Here is an 18125-nt window from a genome sequence, read left to right on the forward strand (position 1 = left end):
AAATTCATGACATCCAATATAGTTCAATATTTAAAAAGAATCTTAAGAACCAATAAAGTTAAATTAATTAAGTTATAATAGATTTCTAAGTAAAGACATAATAATGAGAAATAATGCAACATGACTTACCCAACAGGAGAAAAGGAGAATGAGACACACATCAAAGTGAAGCATTTGGGTTCTGTTGAGTCATCCAAGGACAAGGGCACAAGGCCTAGAATAGGCGCATTTGTCTCCTTGTCTCTCCACGGACAATGATTCATACTATTCTCTAAGTTTCTAGCTTCTTTGGAGAGAAGCCTCCTCAGCACTCTCCTCCATTGATTGCATAGTCTTCCCGAGTCTTAATTGCTTCATTGTAGTATCCATCACCCCAAACCAGAATCCTAAATTAACATAACATATAATGTGTCACACTTATTATTAAGCATACATGCATATGTAGATTACAAAATACATTACAAAGTATATGCGTGTACTTTGTAACCGACATACAAAATACACTCATTATTAAATTAACATAACATATAATATGTGTCACACTCATTATTAAGCATACACTTACACTCATACTCATACACACATACAAAGTACACGCATGTGTCGGTTACAAAGACTAATTAAGCAACATTAATCACAAGAGTAATTAATTAATCATTATCATGAGACAATTTGCGTGGATAAAGTGAATTAATAACTACGTACACTTGTTGTGGAGAAAGTTGCCAGAAGATGCCATAAACCCAGCGAACAGATTCCACTGCAGCCTTCAACATGCTTTGAAGGCCAGTGTGTAGTGGTGCAGCCATTGTTTCCTATGACAACAAGGTTTTGAAACATAGGGCTTTCAATTGGTTTCTGGGTTTTGGATCTGAGCTGAAAATCAAACCTTTTATTCCCAATGAAAAGAAAGAGAGAAAATAAGATCAGGGGAACTTCCAAGGAGAGTAGAGAAGGTAAAGAAATTAGGACCTGCAGATGTGTGTGTTGGAAGAAGAAGAAGATTTTATTTCATTTGGCACACAAAATACAAGAATATGATCCCCTATTTATATTAAAATAGAGTGACCACTCACATAATTTGCTTATTCAAGAATACTAAATGCTCACATAATTACTTATTCAAGACTTTGTAACTTACAACCTTACAACTTTCATCTTCCACAATTTAAGGCTCATAAAACTTGTTATTATTATTTTTCTAATTAAGATCTAACATCCTCCCTTAATTGGAAAATTCTTCTGCACACCAAGTCTTGCTCGCAATCTTCGAAAATCTTCAAATTTGAGAGGCTTGGTGAAAATATCCGCAACTTGATCTTGAGTTTTCACATGAGTCAATTCTACTTCTTTCTTTGTAAGGCACTCTCTAATGAAATGATACCTTGTATCTATATGCTTACTTCGTTCATGGAACACCAGATTCTTGGCAAGCTCTTGTGCAGATCTATTATTAACATAGATCTTTGTGCTTTCCTTTTGCAACAACTGAAGTTCCTCCAACAATCTTCTTAGCCAAATGGCATGACATGTGCAAGAAGTTGCAGTTACATACTCGACTTCACAAGTAGAAAGTGTCACAATGCCTTGCTTCTTAGAACTCCATGTAAAAACACAATCACCCATAAAAAATACAAATCCGGTAGTACTTTTTCTATCATCAACATCTCCGGCAAAATCACTATCACAAAATCCCACAAGCTTATAGTTATTGGAGGGAGAATAAAACAATCCAAAATCAATTGTACCTTTCAAGTAACGAAGAATTCTTTTTGCGGCTTTTAGATGAGGAGAGGTAGGAGCCTCCGTAAAGCGACACACAACTCCCACCGCATATAGAATATCGGGCCTTGTATTGGTTAGATACCTTAAACTCCCCACAAGACTCTTGAAGACCGTGGAGTCTACCTTCTCTCCTTCATCAAACTTTGATAACTTCAAGCCAACCTTCCATAGGTGTGTTCAAGGGATTGCAATCAAGCATATTAAATTTCTTCAACACTTCTTTTGTGTAGCTTTCTTGTGAGACAAAGATATCATTCTCTGTTTGCTTCACTTCCATTCCCAAGTAATATGACATGAGTCCCATATCTGTCATATCAAATTCACGAGACATGGACTCTTTGAAGTCTTCAAACAAATTTGGGTTATTGCCGGTAAAGATAAGGTCATCCACATAAAGACAAATAAATAAGACATCACCATTATTAAAAGTTTTAACATAAAGAGCATACTCATTTTGACAACGAACAAACCCATTGTCTTGGAAGTACTGGTCAATGCGAGTATTCCATGCCCTCGGTGCTTGCTTTAGACCATACAACGCCTTGTTCAATTTCAAGACTTTTCCTTCTTGACCTTCGATGACAAAACCCATTGGTTGTTCAACATAGACATCTTCTTCAAGATAGCCATTTAGAAATGCCGATTTTACATCAAGCTGAAAAATTCTCCACTTCATTTGAGCTGCCAAGGAAATAAGAAGACGAATGGTTTCCATGTGGGCAACCGGTGCAAACACTTCATCATAATCAGCTCCATATTGTTGCTTGTAGCCTTTAGCTACAAGTCTTGCTTTGTGTCTCTCAACCTCTCCTTTTGCATTCTTCTTGATTTTGAACACCCATTTGACTCCAATTGCTTCATGACCTTTGGGAAGGCTTGATAACTCCCAAGTGTTGTTCTTCTCAATGGCTTTGATTTCTTCTTCCATGGCTTGTCTCCACCTTTTGTCTTTCATTGCTTCATCAAAGTTTAAGGGTTCACTGTCAACAAAAAGACAAAACAAATCATTTATAACTTCAGTTTCATCATATAATTCTTGAATATTTCTCATTCTTCTTGGCCTTTCACTTGAACTCCCTTCGGAAGATGATGAGGCTTCATTGGTTGAAGGAGTTGGTGAAAGTGCTGGAGTTGAATCATTTGGAGTCAAGGCTTCTTCATCTATTTCTTCAAAGTACGGGAAAAAATCATAAGTGTCTTCTTTCTCCTCCCAATTCCATGTGCCTTTCTTCATAGAACTCGACATCTCGGCTCACAATTGTCTTTCCATTGTTTGGATTGTACAATTTGTAGCCTTTTGAGCTTGCATCATAGCCAATGAACACATGTTTCTCACTCCGATCATCAAGCTTGAATCTTCCTTGGTCGGGTACATGAGCATATGCAATGCTCCCAAATGCTCTCAAGTGGTCAACTCTTGGCTTCACTCCACTTCATGCTTCTTGTGGTGTTTGATCTTTGACATTCTTTGTTGGGGAGCGATTGGACAAATAAACGGCACATGCAACAGCTTCGGCCCAAAATTCCTTTGGCATATTTTTAGCCTTCAACATACATCTAGTCATATTAAGAATAGTTCTATTTTTTCTCTTCGCTACCCCATTTTGTTGTGGAGATCTAGGAACCGCTAGAGGGCGACGAATCCCATATTTTTCACAAAATTCATTAAATTCTTTTGATGTGAATTCGTCACCTCTATCGGATCTTAGAGCTTTGATTACATAGCCACTCTCATTTTCCACAAGAGCTTTAAAATTTTTAAAAGCTACAAATGCCTCAGATTTTTGCTTTAGAAAATAAACCCAAGTCTTTCTACTATAATCATCAATAAAAAGCAAGAAATATTTATTGTTACCACATGAAGGAGGATTGATTGGGCCACACACATCGGTGTAAACAAGTTGGAGAGGCTCCTTTGCTCTTGAATTAGCTTCTTTTGGAAAACTCCTTCTTGCATGCTTTCCAAGGAGACATGCTTCACACAATTGATTAGGATGGTTGATGTGAGGCATCCCTTTCACCATCTTCTCCTCTCCTAAGGATTTTAGTGCTCCAAAATTCAAGTGCCCAAATCTCATATGCCAACACCATGATTCATCTTTTATGCTAGCCTTCAAACATTTTGCTTCATTGGTTTTAATGTTCAAAGTGAACATTCTATTTCTTGACATAAACACCTTGGCAATCAAATTAGAATTTTGATCTCGAAGCCATAAACAGCAATCTTTCATATGAATTTCATACCCATTTTCAACAAGTTGTCCCAAACTCAAAATATTGCTTTTTAGTTTAGGAACATAGTAAACATCCGTGATTAATTTGTGAGCACCATCTTTTAAAGAAATTAAAATGGTACCTTTTCCTTGGATTTGCACCTTGGAAGAATCTCCAAAAGAAACATTTCCTTTCACCTTCTCATCAAGTTCCACAAATTTCTCTTTGCATCCACACATGTGATTGCTTGCTCCATTGTCAAGATACCATAAGCATTTGTCTTCCTTCTCACCATTATTAAGTGATTGTAGTAGTGTTGACTCTTCAACTTCTTTATCTTCTTTATCATCAACAAGATTGACCTTCTCTTCAACATTTGTTCTACACTCCCAAGAGTAATGGCCATATTTATGACAATTAAAACATTCAACATTAGATTTATCATACCTCCTTTCATATGCTTTTTCATAATTGTTTCTACCTCTTCCTCTTCCTCTTCCACGACTTCTAGTGGATTGATGGCTCCTCCATTCATTATTGTCAAAATTATCACGATCTCCTCTTCCTCCTATTTCTTGGCCATGACCACGTCCACGACCACGTCCTCTTCCACATCCACGTGCTTTTTGACTACTTTCTCCTCCATTTTCTTTCAAAGAAGCTTTGGCTTTGAGGACTTGCTCCAATGGCTCATCATGTCTTCTATTGAACCTTTCTTCATAGGCTTGAAGAGAACCCATCAATTGATCTACGGTCATTGAGTCTAAATCCTTAGACTCTTCAATAGCACAAACCACATAATCAAATTTAGTGATTAAGGAGCGAAGGATCTTTTCCACCACACGAACATCTTCCATATTTTCTCCATAACACTTCATTTGGTTCACAATAGCCAACACCTTGTTGCCAAAATCTGAGATAGATTCGGATTCCTTCATATGCAATGATTCAAACTCTCTACGTAGAGTTTGTAGGCGCACCTTTTTTACCTTATCAACACCTTCAAGGGAGGTTTTCAAAATCTCCCATGCTTCTTTGGATGTGGTTGCATTTGACACCAACTCGAACATAGCTTCATCCAAACCTTGATGAATGAAAGCAAGTGTTTGTTGATCCTTCTTCTTCAACTTCAACAAAGTCTCCTTCTCATTTGGTGACAAAATAGCCTCATTTTGAGGTTGGGTATAACCTTTCTCTACAATCTCCCATGCATCTTGAGAACCTAACAAGGCTTTCATGCGACGACACCAATTATCATAATTCTCTTTGGTAAGACGAGGGAATTGAAACATACTCAAGTCATTGTCTGCCATCTCTCAACTCACAAAGTGTTTCTCTCTCAACACTCTAGAACTCAAGCTCTGATACCACTTTGTTGGAAGAAGAAGATTTTATTTCATTTGGCACACAAAATACAAGAGTATGATCCCCTATTTATACTAAAATAGAGTGACCACTCACATAATTTGCTTATTCAAGAATACTAAATGCTCACATAATTGTTTATTCAAGACTTTGTAACTTACAACCTTACAACTTTCATCTTCCACAATTTAAGGCTCATAAAACTTGTTATTATTATTTTTCTAATTAATATCTAAGAGTGTGTGTGCTGCGTAAAGAAATTAAGTATATATAGACTTGTAGGTAGTCTTGGTTATTTTGTACTTATCTGGGAATTATAACATGTAAATACAATATATCCTTGATCCAGTTGGATAGTCTCCTAAGAAGCTATAGAACTTTGGATGATTGTAGAATGGTTGGGATATCCTTGTACGTACCTCCCATTAATACAATTTTTTTTTTTGTGATAAAAAAAAGTTGTGAAAAAACTATGAAGTCCTGTCATTGATAAAAATGGAGTGAGAAACAGTGAACCTATTACAAGCTAGTGGTATTCCTAGGTGTATCCCATCCCAAGAATAGAAATGAGCTAGAACATTATATGATGAGAGAAATGGCAAATAATGCTGCCAGTCATGTTTGTAAAATGAGAAATGTTGCTAATAACAGAAAGAGTGCTTGATAGTTTTTTGTACCTAAATATCTTTAATGGATTTCGGAAGAAACACAAATGCATATGCCCTACTAAAAAGACAAGAAGATGTCATGTCAAGGAAATTTTGCAGTGAGCCCAATCTTGAAAGGAAGACAAGAAAGTTAGACATGTGTTTGTTAGGGGGAGAGTTACTGCTAGCGAGGATACACACAAATAAAATAAGTTTATACATATTAAATTTATCAATGCAAACACACAACTATAAATTAATGTATTCTAATCCTTAACAAGAAGTTTAATTATAATTAAACCTCTTAGTCCCAATGAAAAAGAAGAGAGAAAATAAGGTCACGAGAACTTCCAAGGAGAGTAGAGAAGCTAAAGAAATTAGGACCTGCGGATGTGTGTTGCGTAAAGAAATTAAGTATATATAGACATACCATAAGTACTTTCTTCTCAAAAGAAGAAAAAATAGATTTAATTTGAGCCAATTGCTTCGGATCAAAAGATTTTCTATGTGCGTAAATAATCTGCATTTAAGCATGCCATAATTAAGCATGAATCAGTTTAACAATTTAAGATAAAATTACAAGACATGAATGACTGAGTAATAGAAGGAAAACATTAATTTTACGTGCTGGAAAAGAGAGCGAGCAGCAGATAAAAGAAAATTAGGCAGATGTGTCTCATGGTGAGAACAATGCCACAAATTGAACAAGGTAACTCTACACTTGAGAGACATTGCACCCAAAACTCCTTGATAGCATGTGTGCTTTTCCTGAAAATATTATCCAAAGAAGGATGAGATTTTCAATAGCAAGATGCTCAATATCCACAAGAGTTAACAAAAAATCAGATACAGCAAAACAACCACATAATACTAGCAATAAGCACATTGACCGGCATTTGACCAAATGGTAAGGAAGAAAAATAGCCACCTTTAGTCTTAAAATTTAACAGTCATTTACCAAGATGTAGAAAATAATTGGAAGAATTCTTTTTTTTAATTAATATCCTTTTTAAAAACCTAAATCAATATTAATTACTATATTTTCAACTATGTCGGTACCTCTATCTAATTGTTAAATATTTTACAGACTTGTTATAAATGAGAGAGAAATAATAGTAGCCATATTAGTAAAAATAATTTAATATAGCCAAGGAAATTTAATACATTTCTTCACTTGTGTACTGTTTTTTAAGTGGATTGATGAAAGAAAAAGCCTAATTGTAACTTTCTATCTCCAATTTTTGTTTTTAGTGAACTTTACCTATAACAAAAATTAATTTAACGGATTTTATCTCAACTTTACAAAAAATTAAAAATTTCACCTTCTAACGTTTGTTCATTAGTTGTCCCCAAAAGTTAGATGTAAAATTCACAAAAAATTAAAAATAAAATTTATTAAAAAATTGCGATAAAAAATACAATTATATTAATATGTCATGTCAACTCTCTATTAGTCAATTAGCCGACAAATGATAAATGATAAAATTTGCAAGATTGAATAAGTATGGAATAAAATACATTAAATTAATTTGTTAGAAGTAAAATTTATCAAGTTAAGGATAAAAATAAGAACTGGTATATTTTATTATTTGGTTTATTTAACTTTTTCCGAATTTCCTGAAACTAGATTTTCAAAATTAAGATATACATACTCAATTATGTTGAACATTTCCTTAAGCAATGCAGAATTTCTTCCCCGTGTCATGTATATATTAACAAACAGCACATGACTTATATAGCTTATGGGTAATGAAACCCCAATATTGACTTAAGTAATGACTAATGACCTTAGTTTATTCGAAGCACCAATAACTCAACATCAATAGCACATCAAGAATTTCGTGATGATCGAAATTATAAAATCAACTCACGTGATCTGAAACACAGTTGATGCACAGAAAGGCTCAATGAGCATGTGGGGTACTGCAATTGTATCAAAGCCATCAATCATTGCAGCTTACTATTTTAAAAACAAAGATAGTAAAATAAAAACAGTATACGTTGTAAAAAAAAATCTATAAAAATATAATAGTATTTAATACCTTTTTAGTGATAAAAATTGTAAAAACAAAGAGACATTCTCAATACTATTTTGATAAGATACTAATGACATGTTGAAACTATTAGTCTAAACACTATATTTAAACAACAAGTAGTCTTACTTGGCTATAGTAACTAAACTAGTTCCTTTTTTAGAAGAATTAAATTAAACTAGTAGAGTTGGAAACAGTCAAACTAACATCAACGGGGAGGAGATCTAGAGGATAAGAGTTAACATTAAATCATTGATCACTTATACCAACCTACAACTACATTATATTTAATACTATCAACATATTTTTAGATTAATTGTTAATAAGAATATAATACACTCCTTATCATATGTTCCAATTTATATTAGTTTCATTACGTAATAAGTAAGAATCGGAGAGTAATTTCAAAACCAAAATTTTATGAAGCAAGCAGAGTATGAGTTTTAGAAACTAAAAAGGTGTGTTGTTTAATTACTTTCTAGTTTTGTTCCTTCTCCTTACGTATCTTGTGCATAACGCAGGCTCCACATTCTCCGCCACGCTCGTGCAAGACTCTCTCAGATTGGGCATTGACACCCTCCCAAGCTACGCCTTCAGGTGCGTCAACTCCGCCTCCGGCTGGACCCTCCCGGCCCAAGCCCAGGCCTATTGGGCTTGGGCCGAGGGCCCTTGTCACTCCCTTCCCAATCCTCCTGACTCTCCTACTGCCTCCCCAGTTTCCAGTCCTCCTACTTTTCCGGGTCCTTAAAACTCGGGCCCACGGGCCAGCCCAGAAGAATCCGAACCACCCCGCTCCTCAGAAACCCGCAACGGCCCTCTCTCTACTACGTGAACCTCACCGGCATCAACGTGGGCCGGGTTAGGGTATCATTACCAACCGACTATCTCGCATTCGACCCGAATAAGGGATCCGGAACCATCATAGATTCCGGTACGGTCATAACGCGGTTCGTGTGACCGGTTTACAATGCAATAAGGGATGAGTTTAGATACCAAGTGAAGGGACCGTGCTTTGTGAAGACCTACGAGAATTTGGCGCCGTTGATCAAGCTTCGGTTCACGGGCTTGGATGTGACTTTGCCCTATGAGAACACCCTCATACACACCGCCTACGGTGGCATGGCGTGCTTGGCGATGGCTGCAGCGCCGAATAACGTGAACTCGGCGCTAACCAACTTTCAGCAACAAAACCTTAGGGTTTTGTTTGATACAGTTAATAATAGGGTTGGAATAGCGCGTGAGCTTTGTAACTAGCTGGTTGATCATGTGTAGTTTTTGTTTGTCTTCTTAATCGGTACGTTCGTTTTTGTTTGTTTGTTTAATTTCCTAGGTTGTCTTGGTTTTTGGACCTTGTTTCAAATGGCTGTGGTGAATAAGCCGTGTGGGCACTGATTTGGTTGGCTTTGGAGTTTGGAGTATTTTCTCAAAATAAGATGTGTTGTGGACTTGTGGTACTTCGTGTGTTTTTTGTTTTGATTAATTGATCTTTTTGGTCTAGGACCTGGCTGCTTCAAATTAAATATGCCAAAAGAACTTTTAAAAAGTTTTGGAGATACAAGTCGTGCTTTTCAAAGCTACTTTTAAAAATATAGAATTTTTTCCATAAAGAAACTCTAAAAAACACTTTTAACCTTATATCAAACCAGGCTAATCATGACTTAAAATTGATGAACTTATTTAAAAACCTTTTGTATAGAATCACTTGTTATTTGTTAAGTTAGGTTACAAAAATCTCTTTGAATAGGTTAATTTTGATACAAAAGCTAAGTTATAAGCCTTATATCTATTTTATAGCCAAACAAGAGCAAGTAATAGTTCAAAATTTGATTGACAAATATTGATTCATTGAAGTTAGTTCATGAATCAAATGTGTTAAACTTAACTTAAAATTGAATTAGTTAAATAAATGAATAGAATATGTAGGATGAGATAACTTTTATTTATGTAGACTTTGATTGTAATTATATTTTTTATTATCATAACTTATGGTCCTACAAAAATTCTTATCTTCTTAAAAAATTAAACAATCATTTTGTCTACTAATAAATTTAAAATATATAGGATTTGAAATTTTAATTCTTAGTTCATATGATTTAGCTAATAAATTGAGATGAATTGTTCAAAAACTTGAACCGAATCAAGTAAAAAGAAAAACTCATTTAACTCAAATTGAATTTCAAACTAAACTAAAATATTACCAAATTAAGTCAAACTAAATTGAATTAACTTGTCAACTCATTTCTAACCCTTTTCACGTTAACTTTTTATGGAAGTTTATTTATGAAAAGATGTGACAGAAGAGCACATCTCATGCTCGACCTATCCAAGGACAAAACATCAAGTAATGTTCATTTATTAATTTTCCTCAACAAACTGACCACAAGTCCCTTCTAAGTTCCATCTGATTTCTGTCTCTTGTCTAATTCTTCTCTGTTCATATCTGATTCAAGGTATGATCAAAATTCTTTTTATGATTATGAAATGATAGGATAACTTAAAAATATAAAAACATAATAAAATAAAAATAACATAAACTTTAATTTTATTTACTATTTGATCTACACCATATAATAAATTAAATAATATTATTATATTATCTTGTATTTTATATGGACCAAATAATTAAGTTTTTACCTAGCTACGATAAAATTTTCTATTATCGTATTATTAATCTTATATTTAATCTTAAATTTAGACTACATATCATCGTAAATCAATTTCTTATTAAGAAAATTTAGTAAAATAATATTTGTATATATATATATATATATATATATATATATCATACAATTTTAATTTTTACTTACTATAAGGATATAAAATAATATTTTTATATCATCAATTGAAATTAATAGGCTTTAAATTTTCTAAAGAAAATAAAAAATATTAATTACATCATATATATAGGAGTTGTGTGTGTGTCTGTGTGTGATTAACAACTAATAGTCCTCAAAACAATTTTCAGTTTCATATATGCAAAAGGCAGAGATTTGGAACATAGGTCATAAAATCCGCAAATAGAGGTGCTGTAAATGGTCCGACTCAATTATCTGATCAATAGATTACGATTTATATCTCAAGATTAATCAATTTCCCATTTGATTTGAACCTGAGAACCATGCTTTCCGATGGCATGAAAGATATATTGACTTTAATGGGGTGTTGGAGGTGCATGAACGCTGGTGCATTATATTCGGACGTGGCCGTGCGAGAAAGAGCAAACAACATGAGAGAGAGAAAGAAGGGTTCATAAAATAAATTAAATTTACATAAGTATCCTTTAATTGATATCAGTTGAAATATAAAAATGAATGGTTTTTTGTCCAAAACAAAAAGATGCAAGTTGCTAACATAGACCTTTTAATTTTTAAGTGATTTATGTTTTATATATATATATATATGAGTTGCTCTAGGAGATTTTTTTTTCCTATCAAGGTTACTGACATATTGTAAGTAAAATTACAGATGTGTTTCTTGATGTGAAGGATTATTTTTTTATAAAGCTTTTATTGTAAATACATATTAAATTGTCAGCAATTTTTTTATTACAATCAAACATTGTCTTACTAAATAATATGTAATTATAATATCAACACCTTTTGTTACCTCTCCACTCATAGTATTGTATAAAAATTGAATATAATAATAAAAAAAATAATAGTATTATCCTTTTAATATTTATATTTATTTAAATAGACTTATTTGTTAAGTCTAAAAGATTTTTTTTAATGGTTTCACTTTCAGGTTTAGTTGTTTTAACTATAAATTTTTAAAGAATCTTTAGTCTAATTTATTTAGCAAATAAGCATCTGTGACTTGGTTTTGAAGCAAGCTAAGATATAAGCCGTACATCTATTTTCATCCCTAAATGAGAGCAAGTGACTTTTACGTCACATGTCTTTTGCATACAAGATTATTGATGAAAAATTGTAAGTATGTGCTAAAAAAGGGAGTTTTAGTTGTAACAAAATAAAACTTTAAATGTAATGTCTTGTAAATTTATGGTACCCCTAGGAGTAATTGTTTCGATCTGTTGGTACGTGTTGGTTTTTTTTTTTTCATTTTACTACAATGCACGAAAATTGATGTAGCAATTAATAGATCAATAATCTTCCATAATTCCATTGAATTCCTGGCTGGCAAAGTCTTCTTGTTTTGTAGAAGTTCAGTTGTCTACGCTTCGTTGAACACGGAAGCACGAAAATAGCCCGTTAAAAAGGTACAACACCGACCAAATTTTATTCCCAATTTGAAGAGCGTTTATTGTTATTCCTTCACAGTTAATTTGTACTATTTTATAATATAAACATTTTTCTTAATCAAATTATAATAAATTAAAAAGTTATAGAAATGACCACTTAAAATAGACGAAATACTTGTTACAATATTGGAGTACTAATATCCCCATTTGGCTCGGAAGAGACTTATCGAGAAAACTTTGGAAGAAGATAAACTACATAAAAGTTTATGTTATGTGAGACTTCTTTTCTGATAAAAAAAAAAAACAAATGGAAATAATTTTTTGCTTCTCTCACCGGGGTTATATATATATATATATATATATATATATATATATATATATATATATATATAAAAAATTAAGTTTTTTAAATTACCCATTCGTTTCAATTTAAAAATTACATTATATCACAATTTAAATTATTTATTATAAATCTAAAATAAATTTATATATATGTTAAAATAATTATTTATCATGGATATTTTTAAGAATATTTATTACTACTTTTAATAATAATAATTATTTAAAAATTACCATTTATCTCCGCACGGACTAAAATACTTGTACTAATTAAAATTAGAAGTATATTAATAAACATAAAAAATTCATGTAAGTTTAATGGGACAATGATATGTTGTGAATAACAAATGACAGAAGAAAATAAAATGAAAAATATAATTAATCTTATTTAAATTTGTTAAAACTGTGTTAGTCGTTTAATTATAAAACATTTAAGTTTTAATGGAATTATTATTTTTATATAATTTATATTGATATTTTGAAATCTTTATATATAGGATCTTATTTATTGTTTTGCCACAGACCCATGAAATCCTAGGACGGACCCCTGGGTTTCCCTCACACAATAGTATTAGGGTAGGAGTGCAAAATCATGTGAAACCAGTGAAATATGACATGTAAATTGAATTTCATTTACTTTTTAGTTTTTACCTTTTTCTTACATGTTTTGTGTAACACGGGCTCTTGGTTCTTCCCCACGTTGGTGAAAGACTCGCTAATGTTGGCCATCAACATCATCTTGATCTACGCTTCTGAGTGCGTTAACTCTGTTTCTAGTGGCTCAATATCTTCGCCTAAAGTATATTGGGCTTGGAATGTGGGCTCTTATAGTTGCTTTCATAATTTTGGTACGACATTTCTATCCTCTATCTCCCAAAGGACTTCAGTGAATAAAAATATTCCTTTAACAGCTACCTCATTTAAAACCACTATTCCAAAATAGAATAATCTTCTGAAATAACTATTTTAGAGTATAATTTTTCGTATTACAAAATACTTATGCTGGAGTAAGTTTTTGAAGTGTTTATTCTATTCCAGAATATGAAAAATTGTTACATAATAACTATTTGAGAAGAGTGTTGTATTCTGAAACGATTATTCCATAATAGGATATATTTTTGGAATAACAATTCTAAAATATAATTTTTGTATTCTAGAATAGCTATTCCAAAATAGATGACAGGAATCCCCTTTCCTTCTTCAAACTAGAACCTATATTGCCAAGCCGTCATGCTATCGTGTGTCGTGTGTGCACCTCTGTGCCACCGTGCACCACCTTCTTGCACTAACTCGGGGTCACCACGTGGAACGATAGGAAATGTTTGAATGACGATATTTTTGGTGTAGTTGAAAAGAATGACTCTGTTGTCAGCAAACATGAAAAAGTTGTTTCTTAGTGAAGGTCGTTGGTTTGAACAAGAAAGGGAAGAGAGTAAGCGTTTTCAGCAATGGTGTGGGTTTTGGGGAAGAATTCTTGGTTGAATTGTCTTCGACCATCGATGATGATTTGGTGGCCATTAGGGAAGAGGTGGTTGGTGGAGTACCAATGACGGGCAAAGAAGGTGGAGGAGGGGAATTCAAGTCAATCGCAAGTGGTGGTGATGGTGGGTAGGGGAAGAAGGTGCGGACTTTCTTTTTGTTGTCATTTAAGCCTCCGACTTGGATGAGGATGTCGTTGGGTGCTTGGGAAACATAGGGAAGAAGGAGAGGAGGTGTTAGGGTTAAGAGTATTTTTTTTACGATTAAGACTTTTTTGGAAGTGTAGGATTCATATTTTTCGTATTTTTTATTTTTATTTTTGGGGACTCAAATTTAAATTTTTATCTTTTGAGAATGAATTTATCAGTCCTCTACACATTTTGAGACGAAAATAACTATTTACCCATTTAAAAATTAATATAATCCAAGAGTTTAAAATAACTTTCCATTTTAAAATAGGGGTGGAAACTAACCTGGAAGACCTTAAGTGAGCTCCCGACCCTCTTTTCTACCCTCTCTCCTCCTTTATCAAAGATACTAGAAATTTTTTTTTTAAAATCTTATTCCATTGTAATCCTACTATGTAATCATATCATTCAAGAATTATTGGATCATATTTTGGATTTTCAATGCCAAGGTTTTACTTGTTTACATATTTTTTATTCATCTAGAAATTAATTTTTGAAATAACAATCATTTGTGTTTAATTTTTTTTTAACCTATATACATCAATCTATACAACATTTTTTTTATAAAAAAAAACTCTTTATCATATAATCTATTTTATCACACATTAATTCTTATTCTTTTTATCTCTTTTCTTTTTATATAACATGTTATATAAAACTAATGTACAACCATAGTCCTATTTCCATTTTGTTTAGTTGCAGAGAAATGCTTCATTAATCTCAAAACATTGTGTTCATTTTATTCGGACACAAGCTAATTGTATTATTCATTTGCAAGGACATCAAGATCCTATGTTAGTCACTATGTTTTTTTATTTCAAATTTTTTTATTATAAATGAAATACTATAAATCTTTTTCCTTTAAACAATAAATAAATGAATAATGTGCAAGTACAAGAAACATTTATTTAAATTAAACGGTACACAATTCTATGTTTGGCCTCGCGACCAATAGCAACATTAACGGTTAGGAATTAAGGCGCTCACGCAAAGATTTATGAGGAGCTAATAATAAGCTCTTAAATTAATCATGGATATTGTATATATAAGTTGGTTATTTTAGTTCCTATATTTTAAAAATCTTCCTTTAATCTTTACTCTTTAGCTTTAAAATGGTAAATTATTTTATTTTTTAAACTTTATTGTCACTATTGTATATTTGTGTTGCACTGAAAAAAATAAAAGTGAACAAAATTTTACAAAGTTGACCGCCAACTAAATTTTTAAATTCTCAAGGACTAGAAATGTATGATTAATGCAATCTCGAAAATTAATGTGAGGATTTGATCCATTTATGAGTTTAGGATGTGTTTGGTTTCTGTTTTTATTTTTTGAAAATTATTTTTATTTTTAAAAAATCAGAATTCTATAATCATGTTTGGTTTGACTTTTTATTTTCTGTTTTTAAGAAATAAAAACACTGAAAATATGTTTTAAAAAAGAAATGTATTTTTAGATTTACTTAAAATTATATCCCTTGACACCTCGTTTTCATTTTATCCAAAATGAGATTCCTGGTTTTAACTGAAAACGAGATTTTATTGTTTTCAGTTTTTGGTTTATTTGAGAAAATATTTTCATTAAAAATATTTTTAAAAATTCAATCAAATATATTTTCATCACCATTTTTTATTTCCAGTAGAAATAAAAACAGAAAATAGTAAAATCAAAATCAAACACAGTTTTAACTTTTGCTTGCTACTTTCCCTGATCATCAATTTCTATAATTAAGGATTCAATTGGAAAAACTTGAACCAGATTTTGCCTTGGTTTCGTATGATCAATATAGATGCATGTTAATTTATGCTTGGCATAGTGGTTCACACACAAATTAACTTCTTTATATGAAGCACTTAAATATATCAAATACAATTAATTCCTAGCTTGCAACCAGTTCAATGAAAACAAAATAAGGGGGATAAAATACAACAGATGAATATTCGTAGCTTCAACATCTACGTGTCATAGAATATAAATGATCACACCATAATCTGAACTTTGACCATAATTCACCCCTCATTGAACAGTGAACACATTCCTCAACTGTTACACCATGGTGGTCATTATTTTCACAATCAACAAATTTCATAAACATCCACAAAGCAGTCACATGAAAAATATGATTAAACTTTTAAAACACGCCACAAAAGAAAAGAAAAGAAATCAAAGGGACAATAGAGAAAATTAAAACTCCTTGGCTTTTTGCTCCTCAGGGGCCACCTCCACTCTTGAATCTCTCTAACACTCTTCACCCTCAACTCCATGTCTTCTTCATCTACACCACTCTCTCTGTGAAACACAAATTCTTAAAACACCCTCTTACATGTTTCTACCAAAATAATCAATCAATCAATGCAAGGTTTTAAAAAATGGTTCACCTCCACGATTTCGATCGCCACACCCAAGGTTTTTAGGTCACCACAATCATATCAATTGAAATCGCAACCATATTTGTTTGCAATTTCTCATAACATCAAGAATCACAATGAAACCCCAACTACGACCACAATTTAAAACCTTGAATCAACCCCACCATTGATGCACAGCTACACCTTCGTCTCTCAACTTCCCATACAAAGCCAAGCACTCCCAATAGGCCCTTCCATTCTTCCTCTTCCTATTCCCTTGTTGTGGCTTGCACTCCAAGAAAAGCTCATCCACCAACATTATGGCCTTACTCCTCATCATCTCCTCCACCACCTCAGTCTCAGATTTCATCACCACATACTCTTCCTCCCTCACATTGTTCCTCAACCAATCCGACATCTCTATTTGTGGACCACCCTCCGCCACTGTCTCAATCTTATACATCTCAAAGTCCTTGTTCCTCGTAGGGTATGTCTTGCGAAACCAATCAGTGGCACTCCCTCCATCCTTCTCTGGCAGGCCCACATCAATGAAAACGCGACGAGGGTAACTCTCAAGAGAATCACCCATCAAATCAGGCAAGTATTTCGTACGCTTCAAGTACACCCTTGATTTCCCTGAAGCTGCACGTGGGGGCTCAAGAAGCACGTCTTCTAGGTTTTGCAATGCAGCTTTCTTTGCCTCTGGCACGTACCCTAATAGTTTTCTTTGCGTTCCAACCTTTGTTTCCATGTTGATGGCAACAGGGTTGGGTTTGGTTTCTTGTTGTTGGGTTGAGGTCGAAGATATCAAGGTAAAGGAAGCTAGAAACAATGCCAAAAGCAACACACGGTGAGAAATCTTCCTCATTTCTCAATTAGGTAACCAAGATATATAGTTGGTTGGTTTGTGGCTTCAAAAGCAAGTGTAGGGGATTCAAAAGAGAAAGAAACACAAAGAAGATGACGATGATGACGACCACAGTGTTGAAATTTTAAAGAGAGTTGTTATATATATGTAGAAGAAGAAAGAGAGAGGAATACAAAAGAAGAGATAATTAGAGAGAAAAGAGAGAGAAAAGGGGGTTGTGGAATATTGTTTTAGCGAGTGCAAAACCTGGCGGCAGTGTGATTTCCACCCACAAGGGACATTCCCTCGCTTTCAAATGATGACCACAGTAACAGCAACTCCCTCATCCGCTGCATCTCCATGTTTTAAACTTATGATCCTGGTCGATGAAGGTGGTTCAGGAGCTCATGATGTGTTTTTTCTGTTACCAAGGCTCTTTTATGTTAGGTACTTCACCTTCATCGATCTAATATGCATGGAGATGTGGGATGGGGAGAGAGTTTTGAGGCTTCGTGGTGCGATCAAGTTTTGTATTTTTCTTGGTCTCGCAGTTTGAATTAAAGAGGGGTGCGGATTTGGTAGGAGATTGTGCGGGGGTTATATGCATGGGAAAGTTTGGAAATGGTTGGTGCCACGAGAATTGAGTTATGCCATTCACTAATGGTTAAGCACTATTTTA

The 18125-nt window shown here is 33.3% G+C and overlaps 1 protein-coding gene and 1 pseudogene across 1 annotated transcript; one reads left to right on the forward strand and one right to left on the reverse strand.

The window, feature by feature from the left end:
• Positions 1–6701: 6701 nt before the first annotated feature.
• On the forward strand, positions 6702–9489 carry LOC106795917 (aspartyl protease AED3-like; annotated as a pseudogene).
• A 6705-nt stretch (positions 9490–16194) lies between these two features.
• On the reverse strand, positions 16195–18011 carry LOC100781768 (uncharacterized). Its single transcript, XM_014766590.3, has 2 exons — positions 16630–18011; positions 16195–16540 (listed from the first exon to the last, which is right to left on the reverse strand). The coding sequence occupies exon 1, from the start codon at positions 17465–17467 to the stop codon at positions 16775–16777; it is 693 nt and encodes a 230-aa protein (XP_014622076.1). The 5' UTR covers positions 17468–18011; the 3' UTR covers positions 16195–16540; positions 16630–16774.
• Positions 18012–18125: the final 114 nt, after the last annotated feature.

This window comes from Glycine max, chromosome 14, assembly GCF_000004515.6.
Source record: "Glycine max cultivar Williams 82 chromosome 14, Glycine_max_v4.0, whole genome shotgun sequence".
NCBI classification, from domain to species: Eukaryota; Viridiplantae; Streptophyta; class Magnoliopsida; order Fabales; family Fabaceae; genus Glycine; species Glycine max.